The sequence below is a fragment of the Molossus molossus genome, unplaced genomic scaffold (assembly GCF_014108415.1).
Source record: "Molossus molossus isolate mMolMol1 unplaced genomic scaffold, mMolMol1.p scaffold_m16_p_13, whole genome shotgun sequence".
NCBI lineage: Eukaryota > Metazoa > Chordata > Mammalia > Chiroptera > Molossidae > Molossus > Molossus molossus.
The window spans coordinates 14,100,980-14,119,954 of record NW_023425348.1 but is presented as its reverse complement, the minus strand read 5'-3'; the positions used below and the strand labels follow the sequence as shown (position 1 = coordinate 14,119,954).

Sequence of the window (18,975 nt, the reverse complement as noted above, 5' to 3'; positions counted from 1 at the left end):
AGTAGGTGAGGATGCTGCTGGTATTGTGCAAACTGCGCAATTAATCAAGAATGACATTAATTCTGCTCAGGGGGAATCCCAATATTTGCAGGAGAGCAGTGCCTCAGCTCAGTCTTCAAGTCCACTCCCCAAACCTGGCGTTGGAGAGCAATCAACGGAACCCAAGCACCACTCAGATCTGCGCATGCTCTCTTGGGGAGTAGGAAGTACTGTTTGTTTGTTAAATTACGACAGCCGTAACCTGAGATTTTTCTGACGGCTTCCTCACTTTACGACGAGAACGAGTATGGCGGCTGCCGGTGGTCGATTTGAAAGTGCGAGGAGTATCGAAAAGCGTCAAGAGCAGACCCGGCTGGCCAGGGCCGAGGTGTTGCGCCAGGTATCTTCGTTTTGGGGCTTTGGAACCATTTAGAATTGTGGGAATGGAGGCTTCGTGGAAGCTAGGCCTCTGGCTCTCCTTCCCTGACTCCCCTCACCACCTCAGTATCACTTTAGCTGGGTTCTCCCTTTGGGATGTGTGCGAACTTTTGGGTATCTCCCGCTTTCTAGATGTTCTGCTCCGGTTGCTCCTTTTCTTTTCAGGAAGCCGTTTCTTACCTTTTACATAATCCTTCTTTGGTATTACTGTCACCTAGGCTGCGCACTTTCGAGGGACTCCGCCATCAAAAACGAGTCTCCCCAGCGTATTTCACGGCCCAAGCCCTCGCTCTTGCTGTATGTGAAATGAAAAATTTCATTTTCAGGAACACATGTAAGACGCATTGGAGTCCATTGTGTTTGGTCGTTTCATTCTCCTGTCTACTCTTGGTATCAATTCCTGGCGTATTGTACACACTTACTGATCCAAACAAGGGTTGACACCAGAGACCCTAGAAGAAGGTTGAGAAACGTTGTATTTCTCATTAAGATTGAGAGAATGGAGGAAGTAAATTGTATTGAATTATCTGAAAAGATGTAAGAAACGTGGCAATGAAGGGAAGAACATCATAGAATACTAGTGAGGGTTTTTGTTTTTATTGATTTGAAGGTGGAATATATTAAATAGGTTTAAATGCAGATGAGAAGGAGCAGGTAGAGGACACAGGAGGGGAAGGCATAATGGCTACAGCCAGATTTTAAAGGGGAAGAGTGCATGATTAATTCTGAACAGGAGAAAGGTCAGTCAGTATTGTTCTTTGATTTCAGCGTATGTAACATACATGAATAATAAAATATTTTATCCTTGTCTCTTTGGTATTTCAGGCAGTTTTTGGAGAGAGTTGGGTTTGTGAGCTGTGATAAATTTTATAATAGAGATACACGTAGAGTTTGAGAGGGACAAACCCAGCTTTGGAGTTTGGAGAGAGAATGAAAGTGCAGAAACAACCTCCTAGGAAGAACTTCCTTTATTTGACTGTTGAAGGATGAATAAAAATTAGCAATATGATTCTTTGTTTTTAGAAAGATGATTCTTTCTGAAGCCTTTTTGGGGTGTGGATAGAGGGTTATGGGCATTGCAGATTGAAGATATGAAGGTCAGTCACTTTATCAATTACAAAGGTCTCAGGCAGTAGTAACACTGGGATGGTGATGGGGAAAGAGATTAAAGTCAGACTGTAGGTTGGGAGTGTAAGGAAAGGGGAGTTTCTAGAATAGATCCCATGAAAGCTTTTTTTTTTCTTCTAAAATTTTTCCTACACTTTGGTAGAAGAAAATTCCTGGCAAGAAACAATTGATTCATGAGAACATATATGAAAGTGGGAGAAGCTTTTGTTTTACTCCCTCCCCCCACTCATTTTAGGCTAAAGCCAATTTTGAAAAGGAAGAAAGGCGTAGAGAACTGAAACGACTTCGAGGTGAGGATACATGGATGCTACCTGATGTAAATGAGCGGATTGAACAATTCTCACAGGTGAATACTAACAAATTCATTTGATGTAAGCCTGTCTAACTTTTTTTGCACTTGCTCAAGTTAATTTTGGAGGAGCACCTTTATAGACTATTTCAAAAGTTACTGAATGAATATCACATACAGAGTACTTTTATCTCTCTGGCAGAAATAATATATATTAATATATTGGACATTGTGATATAGGACAGATTTTGTTAATTGAATTGGCTGGTAGAAAGCTTAGCTTCAAATTTCGGACCCACTTATGCATTTTAAGCTTAATGTCATGTTTTTTTGTCTCAATCCTTGTTTTCTCTTTCCATAATTTTAATTTATGCCATTTTGTTGTATTTTAAATGGCCTAATAATCTTCTACAAATTCTTTTGGGGCCATAGAAGGCCATAGAAGGATATATGCATGTATATATAGAAGGATATATGCATGTATATAAACATACATACACATGTTTGTGTGTGTGTGTGTGTGTGTATTTGATTGCATCTGTCAAATGAGTCTACAAATAAAACGTCCCTCATATTTTGATATCTCAGTTCTATGATTTATTAGTAAAAGCATGTTAAGGTTTCTTAGAATATCTTACTCATTTTTTTCATATTTCTTACCTCATTTCCTGACAAATTTAAAGTATTTTAGAAAATAGATTCTTTTTTCCTTAAAATGCTTCCTTTTAAAGTAAGATACAATCTAATTTCGTCTTCAAAATGATTACTTATAGGAACACTCTGTAAAGAAGAAGAAGAAAAAAGACAAGCATTCAAAAAAAGTAAAGAAAGAGAAGAAAAAAAAGAGCAAGGGACAGAAGTATGAAAAAAACAATGAGTCAAATGTTAGTTCATCAGTAAGTATGTATAAAAACTAACCAAGGCATCTACTTGAGAACATTTTATTTAAAGAAAGAATGTATGGTATAGAAAAATAAAATTTTTTTTTCAGTTTTTTAAAAATTTAATTTAATTTTTTCAACCACCATTTATCCCTCTGTGCTCTCTTTCATCTCCACCTTCCTCTCCCACACCCCTGCAATCACTTCACTGTTGTCCATGTCTATGAATGTATGAGAACTTACTAGTTAGGATATGAAAATGCCTGGGAGACATCTATTTGGAAATGTTCAGGAATTATTAGAAATATGAATCTTAGGTTAAAGAGAGAGGTAAGGACGGAGATGAGATGTGGGAGTCATTGCTTGTTGAAGTCATTAGAATAAATGAATTGCCTACGGAAACTGAAAAGGAAGAACACCAACCAGCACTGAGGAGCCAATGAAGGACATTAAGTAAAAGCAGTTGGAAAATTAGGAGAAGCAGGAATAGCAGTACTGTGCAAATATAGGAAAGGAGTTCCAAGACATTTGAAAGTCTTTTACTTCTATTTGTTTTTTCAGAGAAATTAACATTTAAGTCTTTGAAAGAGAATGTTCATATATTTATCTTTGGGGCCAAAAGAAAGAGAATGCTGGGTCTGTTCTGTCTCTAGCCAGTTCTGGGATGAGAGGACTCACAAAGGAAAGAAAAGCAGGCCAATTCTTCATACTTGTTTTCAGGAAGAAAGAAGTATATTGTGCTTACAGAACAATGAATTAGAGATGTTAGGGTAATTGATTTCTTAGCTATGATTTTCACAGGTTATACTCTCAGGTGAATTATTATAGTCTGGCCCTCATCACTTAGTTTCAGAAAGTAAAGTTTTGGCAGTATACCCTCAGATGATAATTGGCTCATGCAAAACTATTTTACATGAGAATGCAGTATACTAATTCATAGTGAGAAATACAACTGGATAGTTTTGTCGAGTAGCCAGCATATTTTGAATGATAGGAAGATTTAATTCTAGATTGATTTAACGATATAAGTATGAGTAAACCAGAAATACATTTATAGTGATTTTCCTAAAATGTAACTACATATATAAATAAGTAGTTCTAAGGTTTTTCTCTAAATAGAAGTCAAGACGTAAATGAATGAATAAATTAATAAAATCTGCTCTGCACTGGGAAACAGTTGAAATGCCAGGAACAAATATGTTTACACCATATGGATTTTATCTTTTACTAAACATATTTCTGTTCTCTAGTTAGGTAATTTCCAGAAACTTTGTGGAATGAAAGAATACTGGTTTCATTCAGGGAACCCATTTTTTCCTCCCTGGCTTCAGAGTTCTGCTGTGTATTAATAAATGGTTTACAGTGTGTGATTTCTAGGATCTTTTCTACACTTAAGTTGTACAGCTCTAAAGAATGGGTTTTAAAGCCAGACAGATCTACATTTCTATTCTGGTTCTCCTATTTGGATACCGTGTAACCTGGACACATTAATTAATTTTCAGGAACTTTTCTTGTCTGTAAAACCAAAATAATATTTCATGCTGGGTTGTTTTAAGGAATTAGCATGATAGCATATGTGAAAATACTTATTATGGTACTTAACATAGAAGACTTGATCGATATATTTGTTGAAAACAAAACCCAAAACCTTTCCAGCACACAGGTGATGTTGATTAAATACCACTTTGTTGATTTAAAAATCTGTTATTTAAGCACAGTCAGCAAAGTGCTTTTCCAGCCTAGCTGTTAACTGAGATGTCTGCATTTTTAGATCTAGAGAACTCTCAACAGTTGAAACTTTGAGGTTAAGCAAAGATGTCAGTACTACTAGACGTTAGAAGGGACTGCAGCTTTGTGGTAAAGTAGTTCTCTATCCAGCAGTTCTAATCTCTGTTTTGCTTTCCCTTGACTTGACAATAAACTAGTAAGAATATAGAAATGCTTTAATTGGTGCTTCGTGAGCTCATTCCTAAATAAAGAGTTTATGTGTTCTTCAAATTTTCATTGTCATCTTTTATTTTATTTTTATTTTTAAGGGAATTTCAACTCTTTTTAAAAAGAAATATATTTTTATTGATTTTTTTTTTTAGAGAGAGAGGAAGGGAGTGAGAGATAGAAACATTGATGCGAGAGAGATACATCAATTGGCTGCCTCCTGCACTCCCCCAACGGGATCGAGTCTGCAACCCGGACATATGCCCTGACTGAGAATCAAACCTGGTCCTCTCAACCCATGATAAGATGCTCATCCACTGAGCCACTCTGGCCAGGCTCACTGTCATCTTTTAAAGGGGAAGTATAGTATATGAATTTCTCTAGGAAGCTGAATTTCTGCTATTTAACAATAGCACCTAATTTTAATGTGAAAGTATGCAAATTTGAGAGTTTACTTATATGCTAAATATTCTTAGAGCTCTGAAAATGAGTGGGTTGAGGCCATTCCATCCCAGACTCCTGGCAAGGAAAAGGCATGGAAACTGAAAGGTGAAAAGTCAGAAAAAGAAGGAGACAACCAAAGTATTCGGGTAAGCCACCTGATTTTAAACAAAGAAGTGTGAATTTATAAGAATAGATGAATGTTAAATTAAAAATGATTCTAATTTCTTAAATAGAAAAATTAGACCTTGAAAGCAGTATAGTTCTATGAATAATTCTGGCAGTAATGCTACTTGCTGAGCCTTTAGCCTCCCCTCCTCCTTCTTTGAGAAAGTAAGTGCTTATCTCTATTCTAGTCCCTCTAGATTCTAGAAGGTTTCCTGTTTCTGGTTCTTGATAGAGAAGTGGCTCTTTCTCCTTGTGTGCTTGAAACCTTGTACTCTTAACCTTTGTCTGACCTTTCTACAGTGAGTAGAGTTCAATCAGTTTTTCTTTACCTTCTCCTCATGTTATAAGTTTTGTAGCAATACTTATAGTTGGATAGTTCACAGATTTTGGGGTATAGTTCGTTAGCCTGAGGAAGAATGCTATTTATACACTATTAGCCACAGGGAAGAAAGAAAGAAAGGTGAAAGAAACTAATGTTGGAGTGTCTGTTGTCGGGTTCTGGTCTGGGTGCCTTAAACTTGTTTTCTTGTTTACTTCTTCAAACAATCTTGAAAAGTAGGGATTTTATTCTATTTTGCAGGAGAGAAAATAAAGGTCAGAGAGACTAAGAAACTTGTCTCAAGTTAGTCACAAAGGATTTAACTTAGGTTTGAGTGCCTCCAAAGTGCCTACTCTTGCTACTCAGTATTTAGTGTTAAGTTTTAATTAGTTTAGATCGAAATGACTTTTTTTTTTTTAACAGAGGGATGAGTGGATGGCTGTTGATTTTATGTCTGTTAAAACTGTGTCATCATCATCACTCAAAGCTGAAAAAGAAACTATAAAGAAAATAGAGCAAGAGAAAATCCAAGCACTTGAACAGGTAAGATGCTTAAAACACTTTAACTTTCTCATTTGCCTTAATGACTCAATAAGATATTTGTGCAATTGCAGTTTTACTTGTATTATTTTGTGTGTGTTATTTAATAAAAATTAGTAGGAACAACTATGAAATATGATATAAGTTCTTTTAAAATAAGTTTCCTGTAGGAATTCATTTTATTTATTTATTTATTTTTAATAGATTTTAGAGAGGAAGGGAGGGAGAGAGGGAGAAACAGAGAAACATTGATGTGAAACATCGATCAATTCCCTCCTGTATGCACCCTGCAACCTGGGCATGTGCCCTGACTAGGAATCGCACCTGTGTCCTTTCAGTGCATAGGACGATGCTCAACTAACTGAGCCCCAATAGTCAGAGCTGTAGGAACTCATTTTAAAGGTATGCTAGATTTATAAATCTAGGGCATATATAGTTGAGTGATAATTGAGTTTGGTTTATAGCTTGGATTTTAAGGGTTTAGGGTTTGAACTATGCTACCTGTATGGTCTGATAATCTTTAAGGTGAGAAATTATTTTAAAGTATTTTTGAGTTGGTAGTGCCTTGAAGTGCACCAGTCCTTTTTGGAGGATCAATCACATTGTCAATTTACACATCATCGATTTCCCAGAAGTAAGTTCTGTGGAATTTATGCTCATAATCTAAGATTATAAAATACATGAAAATACAAGGATAGTCATGAATAAGAGTTATCTAAAACAATAAACAGCAGAATCATACCTATGAAACTTAATCTGTTCGAATATTGAATAGGTTTATATAGTAACAGTTATAGAAAATATGAATAAAATATTTAGAAGGCAAATTAGAGAAAGAACCAATAAGAACTTATGGAAATGAAAATGATTATGGTTGAAATTAGAAAGTCAGTCAATGGTTAAACAACAGATTGAATATAGCTGAAGAGAGAATTAGTAAAATGGAAGAGTCTTTAAGAATTTACCTTGGGTGCAGCATTAGAGGGACTAATAAAGGAAAAATATGAAGGAGTGACCATAAGAATTCTATGATCAGTGTTGTTTTATCCAGTTTAATTTTAATTCTGAAATTGTAGGTGTGGTTAATTATATTGGTTTATAATTAAGCACGTATCCATGTGGAACATTGGAAACTAGGGGTTTTTGGAATATCTTGACTAAGTTCTGTAAAATGTCTTTTTCTCTGAGTTAGACCTGAAGAAGTTGGGACTCATTGTACTAAAAGAAAAAGGGAAAGTACAATAGGGGGATAATTAGTGCATGGTAGAACAAAAAAGGGGTGATGTATGAAGTCTAGAAGTTGATTTCATCCATTGCAATTACATGCTTGTGTCTGAAATAATGCTGTGCTATTTGTGGACATTGACAGTCTGCTTTGTTAGTCTTTGTTGACTTGTGGGCTAATTGTTTTGCTGATATTCTCCATATCAAACACTAGAACATAGTAAACTCAATTACAATAACCTCTTTGTTTCTCAGCATCCTACAGCTGATGTCAGGGTAATTTTTTCAAAGCACAGTTTTGATCATGGTATTCTGTTTAGAAGTCTTCAGCGATTCTAGTTAAAGAATGTGTCTTTGCCATTTTTAATGTTTCTTTCTGGTTGAAGAAACTTTACTAGTGGTATTTCGTGCCACTCCTTTTTCTCATTCTGTCCTTGAGAATATGGAGTAAATTATCTGTATTGAGTTTGGAAAGAATAAACTGGGCATGCTTTGCTTAGTTCTGCCTTTCCTGCATATGGAATAGGCTGCCTGCAGAGACCATGTGGGGAATGAGGTGAGTTGGGCGTTAGTTCAGTGCTGTTTCTTGCCTGGGAAAGTCGGCCTCATTGTCAGTCAGCTGACAGGCCCATTTGGCTTTCATTGAAAGAAAAATTCTCTTCCAATTTAACCTTTATCATCAATAAAGGTAATTTTTTTTTCCCCCTCTTGTGCTTTTTACTGTAGTTCCTAACTTGTTCAGGGCCTGGACTGAAAAAAAAAAAAAAGGTGTTGCATTTTTTGTTCTCTTTAAAAGCCCTCCTCAAAAGCTGCCTGCAAATAGAGTCCAAACACATTAGAGTGGACTCCTTCTCATAGGTAATTTGTACCTCAGCTGAACTACGTTAATTACTTTCCTTCATATTTCTCTGCAAATTCCTGTTTCTGAATTTTTGTTCATCTAATTCTTTCTGGGTGAATTCCCTCCCTCTAAATGTCTGCATCTTGTTTATCCTTCAAGGCCTAACTAAATATATACTATGAAATTCTTCCTATTTCCTTTGACTGAAATAAAAGTATTCTTTCTCTATGTTTCCATAGCACTTTATTTGCTCCTTTCTTTTATAGTACTTATAGTTTTCTGTAAAGTATTATAGTTTAATAGTCTTAATCCTATTTCCCTTATGAGATTATAAGCTTTATGAGAACCTGTTTATATTTGTTTATATTTGTGTCTTCCTTAGCAGTTAGTATAGAACTTTGCATATACTGGGTGTTTTTTTATTTTTTGTACAATTGAAATTGTAGAAATTTATTATCATTTTCTCCATGAGTTTATCTTGTTGCTCCTTAAATCCCTGGATTTAGTTTTGAAGTTCACAATCTGTAGTAATTTTTGATTTTTGCTTCATTAAGAATTCAGATTGTTGTGTGCAGAACTAAACCATTGAGACTAGTGACTGAGACTAGCCAATTTTCAAATATCTGCATATCAGTTTGAGTGTGTTGGTCTTTGCATGTAATCATGTTCTTAACATTTGGCCCTAGCCATGGAACCAAATGTTAATTCTTGTAATGGGAGTGGGGATAAAGTGAATATAATGGGAAGAAGTCTAAAATGATGGCTTTTAACTGAAGCTTTTGTGTTGATTTTATATCTCTTCTTGATTTTGAGAATATAATTTTTTTGATTTTCTAGGCTAGTGTTTTTCAAAATGTGGATTGTGAAATTAATTTATTGCAATCAGCATTTAAAAAGATATCAGCATGTATTACATGTAATGAAGATACCTTTTGTTTCCTTAATTCTGGAGATAGATGCACACACACACACACACACACAATCTCTCTTTGGGTCAAGGTCACAAAAAGTTTAAAAACCAATGCTCAAGGTTGTGTCTGTGTCCTCTGGGCTTCTTATGCCCACATTGTGCTGTAAGTTATAGGCCTATAGCATGTACCTATAGACCCAGTCTGTGTTGATATATTTTTATTTCTATTTCACTCTTTTTCATCACTTACATTGCCTATGACATACTGTAAATATCCATTCATTTTGGGTATCTGTGGACATTTACATTGTTTGCTGTTTTTCACTATTACAAACAATGCTAAGTGAAGGTCCTTATGTACAGGGTTGGGCAAAAGCAAGTTTTACATTTTTGAGTACATGAAACACAGAATTTATTCTTGTATTATTTATTTATTAATTATTGTGTTTTCCATGTGAACAATCTGTTTTTGCCCCACCCTGTATTTTTTTTCATGCACATATGTGCAAATTTCTCCATGGTGCATATCTGGAAATGAAATTGCTAAGTTATAAAATATGCACCTATCTTTTATAAATACTTAACAAAGAGATTATAACAACATATACTGCCCAAACAATGTATGTTCTTTTACCATACTAAGAATCTGTATTGTCAAATTTAAAAATTTTTGTCATGCTAATTAAATGGCATTTTATTGTTTTTATATGCATCTGTCTGATTACTATGCGGGAGCTTTTTATGTTGTTTGGGCATTCAAATTTCCAATACTGTGAATTTCTTGTTTAGGTTTTTTGCTTATTTTTCTTCTTAAGCTTTCTTTTTCTTACTATTTTGCAGTATTTACATATTCAATCCTTTTTCATTTGTATATTTTCAGATAGTATCTCATGATTTTTCTTGCCTATTGTCATTTGTTCTCCTCAGTATGTATTTCCAGCCTTTTTTTATCCTGTTGAGTATGTGATGTGTTTCTCTTTGAGTGTCTAGATGAGACTACTGGCAGAAATTCCTTGATGATAAATACTGTGAGATTTTGTAGTCAAGATGACATAATCTTTTTTGGTACAAAAGAAATCAAATCCTTATCATTTTGCTTATCCCTCTAAGTTAACATTTAACCTAAATTTTGTCCTTTGAACTTTCTGTACTTTTTTAAAAAGTCCTCACCTGAGGATATGCTTATTGATTTGAGAGAGAAAGGGGAGGGAGTGAGGATAGGAGGAAGGGAGGGAGGAAGAGAGAGAGAGAGAGAGAGAGAGAGAGAGAGAGAGAAAGGAGAGAGAGAGAGAGAGAGAGAGAGAGAGAGAGAGAGAGAAAGAAACATTGATGTGAGTGAGAGCATTGATCAGCTGCCTTCCATGTGTGTCTTGACCAGGGATGGAACCTGAAACCTTTTGGTATATGGGATGACTCTCCAGCCAGTTGTGCCACACTGGCCTTTTTTTTGGTCAGCTCATTGATACATTTTAAGAGCCTTTAAAAATAATTTATTCATGCCTGGCCAGTGTGGCTCAGTGGATTGAGCGTTGTCCCATCCACTGGGACTAAGAGGTCCCAGTTCAATTCTTGGTCAGGCCACATGCCCGGGTTACAGGCTTGATCCCCAGTAGGGGGTTGTGCAGGAGGCAGCTGATCGGTGTTTCTCACATAGATGTTTTTCTCTTTCTCTCTCTAAAAATTCAATAAAAACATATTAAAATAAATAAATAAATAAAATGGCTTATGTGTCCTAATCTGTGATTATTGCACAACCTAATCTCTTAACTGTTGTTTGTTATGCTTCTCAATTTAATTTCCCTAAAAGTGCTATATTTTCACTTTTCTCTAGGGGTCTATGAGCATGCTGTTGTTCCTTTTACCTGGAACATCTCCGTGCCTTTTTCTTCCATAAAAGAAAATTTGGCTAATTTCTATTCATCCATAGGTCTAAGACTGTACATATTACTCTAGGAAGTCTCTAATCCTTCAGTGTGAGAGGTGTTTGAATTTTGTGTGGCCTTAGTACTCTGTATTTTTATCTTCAAAGCATTTGTCAGTTGATTGATTGTTGTCTGTATTCCTGTCTCATAAACTAGCAATGGCAGAGTGAGGCATATTGATTGTTGTATCTTCTGTTTCTAGCACAGTTCTGATTCATAGTATGCTTTTTTGTTTTAATCTTCACCCAAGGATATGTTTTTATTTTTAGAGAGAGGATGTGGGGAAGAGAGAGAGAGAAGAGAAACACTGATCAATTGCCTCCCATATGTGCCTTGATCGAGGATCAAACCCAAAACGTAGGTATGTGCCCTGACCGGGAATTGAACCCATAACCTTTTTGGTGTCCAACCAACTGAGCTACCCAGTAAGGGCCATAATAGGCATTTAATGGAAACATTGGGTCAGTGTTACTTTAGACATTATTTTCTGAAAGTTGCAGAATAGTATGTCCTAACAACGTTTTAAATATTTGTCAAAGGTAACAACTGTTAACTGAGTCTCAGATACGTTACTTATTAACACATTTTATGGTGGGATTACTTTTAAATTATAACCCCTGGAAATGTTTTGTTTTAGTCAAGACTGCTGGAAAGAGAATTGAATCCATACTGGAAGGATGGTGGGACAGGTCTTCCACCAGAAGACTGTAATATGTCATCAGTTACTAAAGGTATCTTTATATTTTGGTTGTGGCCACACAGCCATTTCTTATAACTTGGTATTCCTAAGGCAGTGAACTGAGTTTGTTGATTTATAGATTGGCAAGATGTATTATGAATTTCAAAAATACTTAATAATCCAAATAAGATTTTGAGATTTAGTAAATTTAAATATTATAAATGATTATTTTAATATTTCTGGTTGATGTTGTAATTTTGATCACATTCATAATTATCTGTGTGTGTCTATGTTTGCAAACCAACTCTGAGTGTATTGATTATCTGATGTGAAATTTTTATGGATTATTACTGAATGTTCAGTTTACATATGATAAGCAGTGATAAAATGCAGTCTTTGTGAGGCCTTATTTAAATTATTAGTAATTGGGAAGATGATATATTTGGGATCAAACTGATTATATTTTTTATTTATTAATGATTTTAAATTTGAGTTTTTATTTTAGATGGATTAATACAAAGTATGATTCTGTGAGGGAATAATATTGCTTTGGTTTGTTACATTCTATAACAAAACGTAAAATGTATTGTCTGTGAAATTTCATGAAAATAACGTATAAACATTAAAGATGTGATTTCATATATTTAGAAATTCCTACTTTTCCAGCATTCATAAAATTTGTATTGACCTAAAGATAGTGCTGTCATTTTCCAGCAGATGGAAGCAAAACATTTAAAAATCACATAATTATACTTGATACCATAATTAAAAAATACCAAAATGCCAATTAAGTGTTACATTGACAACTCAAGTAAAAGTTTAACTACAGTTAACCTAGTGTACAGACAATACTATTGTAAATCATGATTTTTTTCATTTTAGTAATTTGCCAGAATATTTTTTGTTTTTTAATGCATAATTTATTTATTTATTATATTATTATTATTATTTTAAATCCTCACCCAAGGATATTTTACTGTTGTTTATCTTCAGATAGAGTGGGAGAGAGAGAGCGAAAGAAAGAAAGAGAGAGAGAGACATCGATGTGAGAGAGACATCGATGTGAGAGAGACATCGATTGGTTGTCTCCTGCTCCACCCCAACCAGGAGCGGGGACCAAACCGCAACTGAGGTACGTGCCCTTGACTGTGCCCTTGACCGGAATTGAACCTGTGACTCTTTGGTCCGCGGGCCAATGCTCTAACTGCTGAGCCAAACCATCCAGGACTACATAGTTTATTTTTATTTTGGCCATTTAAAACTCTTTTGTATTTTATATAGAACTATCTCAAGAGCCACCTTGCAGTTTAAAAAAAAATAGTTTGATTTAAAAATTGGACCCACAACCTGGGAATGTGTTCTGACTGGGAATCAAACCTGAGACCTGCTGGTGCATGGGTCAGTGCTCAAACACTGAGCCACACTGGCCGGGCAATAGTTTGATTTTAGTAGTTTACCAGAGTTATTAATAATTATAACATTTTCTTTATTGCTTTTCAGCTTGAGAAGAAATGTTTCTGTTGGGTTATATAATAGTAGCCGTAGTCATACAAGGATCACTTTGAAACACTATTTTTCAGAAACTTAAAAGTTTGGGGACTAGTAATTTAGCACCGTAAATCATTACTACATAAGGCTGATTTTATGATCTGAGCATTTGCCACCAGTATTGTCAGAGACAGTCAATGAATGATCTATGAGGAAAACTTAGAATTGACCAACCCAATTTTTCGGTGTTTTTAGTCAATAGCTTCTTAACTTCACTGAGTGTAGAAGACCCAAAGTTCTACCTTAGGTAGTATCTTTCAGTGGGCTAAATGGAGAAAATGACCTTTCATAAAGCTTTTAAATACTCTTTCTTTCCTCCCCTTCACAACATGCTCTCACCACTTCCCTTTTCCATATTGTATTTACTTACAAAGGGAAAATGACAGAAAACTTATGTCTGTCAGAGGTTCAGATCCCAAAGTTGAAATGCAGATAGTATGATCTTTCTGTTTAGTAGACTAAAGATAGAGCTGAAATCATTAGGCACTGAAAAGTGTTAAAAGTTTAGTATTGAGGTATGTAGTGGTGACATGGTGTTATAGTTAAGGACTCATACTTTGGAGTTAGGATACTTGGGATTGGAACTTTGCCTTTCCACTTACTAGTTTCATGATTTTGGGAAAGTGTTTCCTGATCTCTATGTGTGTGTCCATTTTACTCATCTGTAATAGGGACTAATTATAGTACCTATCATATAGTTATTGTGAGGATTAAATGAGAAAATCTCTTAGCTCAGTGTCTGTAATAATAGTAAACACTCGATGATGTCAAATAGTACTTTCCTTATGATTAAATGTTCAACTTTTTTTTTTTTTTTGTAGTAATTGAGGTGCCATATTTTTAATAATTCATTAATCTTGATTTTTCTTATTTTAGACAAAATTAAGTGGAAAAATAAGTAAACTTTTCAGCAATCATACAAAATTATTTTTAATCATATTTTAGTAATGGAAATATTTGTACATTTTAAAGATTACATGGCATATTTACATATCAGCTTATTTTTGTAGCAACTATGTGAAGATAGCAAAGTAGATGTTATTGTCCTAATTTTATAGCTCAGGAAACTAAGGTAATTTGCTTTTAGTCCTGTGAGTTGTACTAGAACTCAGGTTTTCTGATTTCTAGTCCAGTGTTAGTTACTTCAGATTCTTCATTAAAAGACTATATTTGTTATCATGTAGTTAGTTGAAAACTAACAAAAACTTGCTTGCAAAAAATTCTTCTGATATTTTCTGTTCTTATTATAGACTTTTCCCTTCAATTTTGTTGGTCTCTCTTTTAGAAGCTTTTGAGTTGGAAGAAATTTCAAAGGTGTTTTAAATCAGCTGTCTTATATTACAGATAAAGAAACAAAGGTCCAAAGAAGTCAGTGACTCGCTTAAGATCTTTAAACTAGTTAGTAGCAGCAGCAAGACTAAAAATCTCTAGGTCTCCTGATCTTTAGTCTATTGCTATATTTATATTATCCTGTCTTCTGTGAAAAATGGGGAATGTAGCACAGATTCATTTGGTTGATTTTGGTTTATAACCATATAACTTTTAAATATGATGGAAACATACTTTTTTCAGTCTCTTAATTTTTGACTTATAAAGTATAATTTTAGATACAGGTATATTTTAAGTGTTGTGTACCAATGAACTTACTATAACTCTTTGATATATCTATCGCAGCATAGAGGACAGGACTATGTCTTATACATGTTTTTATTCCCTGCTGTGTTCCACACATTTTCATATTCATAATAAATTTCCACACATTTTCATATTCATAGTAAATTTCACCAAATATTGTTGGATTGCATTTCATGATTGATGGTGCTACAAATTTGTATCTTTTATTTTTAAATACTAAATTTTGTTATTTCTCTTGTTAAAAATATTATAATAGACTATTGAAATAGAATATATAATCAATTGAAGGTGACATTACCAAAAAAATATTTCTAAAATTGTGGATTTTAATAATGACTGAATTGAATGAAAATTTTTGTTCCTGTTAGATTTTCATAACTATCAACACGGGAATAAAAGTAGTCTTACTTTTTCTCTGAGAATTTTTGTCTCTGAAAACTGTTAATATATTGGTGATTGTTCAGGAAATTTTTGTGCCTATCAGCCATTTTATTAGTTTCACAAATCTTTGGAATAAATAATTTAATTACATAGCTGGGATATTAACATAGGTTTAATTGCAAGGGGTTTCTCTTATCACTGTATAAATTGCAGATTTAGATTAACTTTCTTGAGTAGTTGCATTGTTAATTTTGAGCTCAAAGACTAGATAATAAGAACAAAAGAGAAAGAGCAAAATAAACTTGAATAAAAAGTGAGTCATTGAGTTAACTAGAGATCTAGGTTTTGAAGTACAAAGTATTTTAGACCTGTAAAGAAAGACGCTTATCTTAGAGCAGATTGCTTAGTAAAGATAAATTCAGGTTTGAATGAGGGACTAGAATTTGAGGGTTAAAAAATCTGTTTTTTCTTTAAGTAACGTTTTTATTGACCTTTAACACTTATAGAGAAGTACACAACTTATAAGTATACAGACTAGTTGTTTTCACAAAGTGAAAACATCTGTGTTATTGACACACAGTTTGAGAAACAGAACATTATTAACATCCCAAAAGCTCCTTTTGTGGTCCTTCTAGTCTCTATGCTCTTGCTAGAAGGGTAATTACTATTCTGGCTTCTATACCAAAAATCCGTTTTTCCTGGAATTATATACTATGTCCTCTTTTGTTTCCTGCTTCTTTGTCCACATTTTTAGATTCATCCATGTTTGTACAGTTGTAGTTACTCATTCTCATTGCTATATAGTATCTGCTTTAGAAATATATCATAACTTATATATATTTATATATTCACTTGTCTAATGATAAACATGAGTTATTTTCTAGCCTGTGATTACTGCAGATTTTTTTTTGGTACGTGCCCCAAGTGGGAACCGAATCCGGGACTCTGGCTCGCAGGCTGACACTCCAACCTCTGAGCCAAACCAGCTAGGTTTTACTGCAGATTTTTAATGAAGATTCTTGAATGTGCATGTCTTTTGCGGTCTGTGTGTGTGCAATTTTTTGGTTTGTTTTTTATTTCTCACTTGAAGATAGTTTTCCATTTATCATCAGATAGAGTGGGAGGGAGGCAGAGAGAGACACACAGAGAGAAACATGTATGTGATAAGCCACATCGACTGGTTGTCTCCCGCACGACTCGACTAGGGCCAGGAATGAACCACTACCAAGGTACGTGCCCTTAACTGGAATTGAACCTGTGACTCATTGGTCCGCAGGCCAGTGCTCTTAACTACTGAGCCAAACCGGTCAGGGCTATTTTTATTGGATAGAACTGGGGTGATGTATTCTTATATTTGGACAAGAAAAATTAGGAACAGGGTTTTGACATAAATATTTAATAGATTTCTTCTTTATGCATATCAAAGTGTGATGTGTATAGAAGGAAATGTAAGCGGCTTAATAAAGTTCATTGAAGGCATTCAGATTTTCATGGTAATCTTGACTAACATAGAATAATTTGATTTAATATACATTTAAGAATTATCATCTATAATTTTCTTATTTATTTGTATGCTATACTGGAGGTAGATTTTTCCCCTCTATGTGTGTACCTTTATTCCTCATTTATTTCTGGGAATGCCCTGCCTACTCTTTGTTTGAAGAAATGCAACTTATTTTTTTTTAGCCTGGTTTGTGAAATTTTTTCTTACCTTCCTTTTAGAAAAAAATCCTTCTCTTTTCTAATTTTTCTATATTTTTATAATATTTAGCTAATACCTTTATTGTATTCTTTTATCCTCATTCTCTGAGATTGTAGTTTTTTGAGGATGGTTTTATTTATTTTTTCCTGATAGTCACAAAACTCTATACTTTGTATAGGCACTCAAATATATGTTAAATTTTAAATGCACGTATGTTTTTTACTTTCAAGAAAAATATTAAGTTTATACTTTAGAAGTGATTTTACAAGTAATAAACATTAATTCTCTTATGCCAAATGAAAAGTATTAACTGACATTTAATATTGAAATTTAGTTTCAGTAATAGAAGATGGTGGATTAAGCTGGCTAACCAAGTCTTATCAAAGAATGAAGGAACAAGCTGAGAAACAAAATAGAAGTTTTGAAGACATTGTAGCTGAAAGATATGGGGTGAGTATTCACATTAAGAAGATATGTGTTATTTTCAGAGTTATGTGGGAAATTAAGTTCTTTAATTTTGTCAGTGTTTGTGCCATGAAACACTTTTGAATTCATTTGGTATTAAATTTTAAATGTATATACTGTTGAAGCCATTTTCTGCTTTTCATTATTATGTAAACTTTAACATTTTTATTGACATAATGAATATAAAATATAAGTACCTAAAATTTAAGTGTGTATGTGTTTAATGTAAAAATAGCATTTTCTCATTGTGAGGAAAGTATAAATAATACAGGAAAGCCTCCATAGTTTACCTCTGTAGATAACCACGGTAGAAAATTCGATATATATATATTTTTTTTCTCCTAAGAGTTTTTGTTGTATTTCCGAATTTTGGAATATAACTTTTTAAGAGTATGTACGTACGCGTGTGTGTGTATACAGGGGTCAGCAAAAGTAGGTTTACAGTTGTGAGTACATGAAACAGAGTTTATTCTTGTATTATTATTTATTATCTTATTATTTCTCCTATTAACAACTGTATACCTACTTTTGCCCATCCGTGTATTCTTTAAACAATGGTACCATGCAATGGTACATGATATTTTAGGACCAACTCTCCCATTCCTCATCTGTGGATAATCTTACTGTTTCAGTAGTTATTGATGTCCTTTTTTGCTTATTTTCCAGAAAAAAGCAAGTTTAGAAAGTAGTAAGGTTTTGAAAATATAGACTAGCACACACAAAAAAAGAGAAAAAGTGTCCTTTGTTTTAAGATACATAATCTTTAACATTTTGATACATACATTTTTCTGGATAAAATCAGTTTTATTCAGTTAGGCTTATAGTTTTATTAAATAGGTTAATAGAATACATGCTGCTTTTTTCACTTACTAATATAGACACAGTTAGAGGTCAGTAAATAACATTTTAATGACGTCTTAATTTTTTAATATATATTTATATGGTTTTACCATTATTTATTTGTCAATGGAGGTACATTTGTAGGTTTTTATTTTTTCTCCTATTAAATGGCACTGTGCTGACCATCTTTGTAGAATGCGTTTTGCATACTTATCTGGATATTTTCTTTTTCTTTTTTTTTATCCTCACCTGAGGATTTTTTGCATTTATCTTCAGATAGCACAGGAGGGAAAGAGGGAGGAAGAGGGAGAGAGAAACATCGATGTGAGAGAGACACATTGAGTGGCTGCCACCCACACAACCCCAACCGGGGCTGGGGACAAACTGCAACCGAGGTACGTGCCCTTAGTGGGAACCGAACCCGGGACTCTCCAGTCCACAGGCTGACACTGTAACTGCTGAGCCAAACTGTCCAGGGCTCTGGATATTTTCTTAAGATGAATTACTAAAAATGAAATTGCTATTTTAAAGGATATAGACACTTAAGTGAGATATAGACATAGTCACAATTCTCTGTGAAAAGATTGATCAAATTATACTTTTATTATAATGACTTGGTAAACAGATTTTTCTTTGCTTTTATTTATTTATTTATTTTTATTTTTATTTTTTTTATCCTCACCCGAGGACATTTTTCCATTTTTTGTTCA

The 18,975-nt window shown here is 34.0% G+C and overlaps 1 protein-coding gene across 2 annotated transcripts in view; it reads left to right on the top strand.

Moving 5' to 3' along the window:
* The first annotated feature begins 249 nt into the window (after nt 1–249).
* The window catches only part of CWF19L2 (CWF19 like cell cycle control factor 2), a 143,470-nt gene continuing 124,744 nt past the window's right edge, over nt 250–18,975 (top strand). The window contains exons 1-7 of one of the 2 annotated variants that reach the window (XM_036257910.1): nt 250–379; nt 1,781–1,891; nt 2,608–2,730; nt 5,127–5,240; nt 6,002–6,121; nt 11,653–11,746; nt 17,295–17,410. In XM_036257910.1, the coding sequence (XP_036113803.1) occupies nt 287–379; nt 1,781–1,891; nt 2,608–2,730; nt 5,127–5,240; nt 6,002–6,121; nt 11,653–11,746; nt 17,295–17,410 (771 nt within the window). In that variant the 5' untranslated portion in view covers nt 250–286. The remainder of the gene's footprint in view (nt 380–1,780; nt 1,892–2,607; nt 2,731–5,126; nt 5,241–6,001; nt 6,122–11,652; nt 11,747–17,294; nt 17,411–18,975) is intronic. The other variant, XM_036257911.1, reaches the window with a different exon arrangement.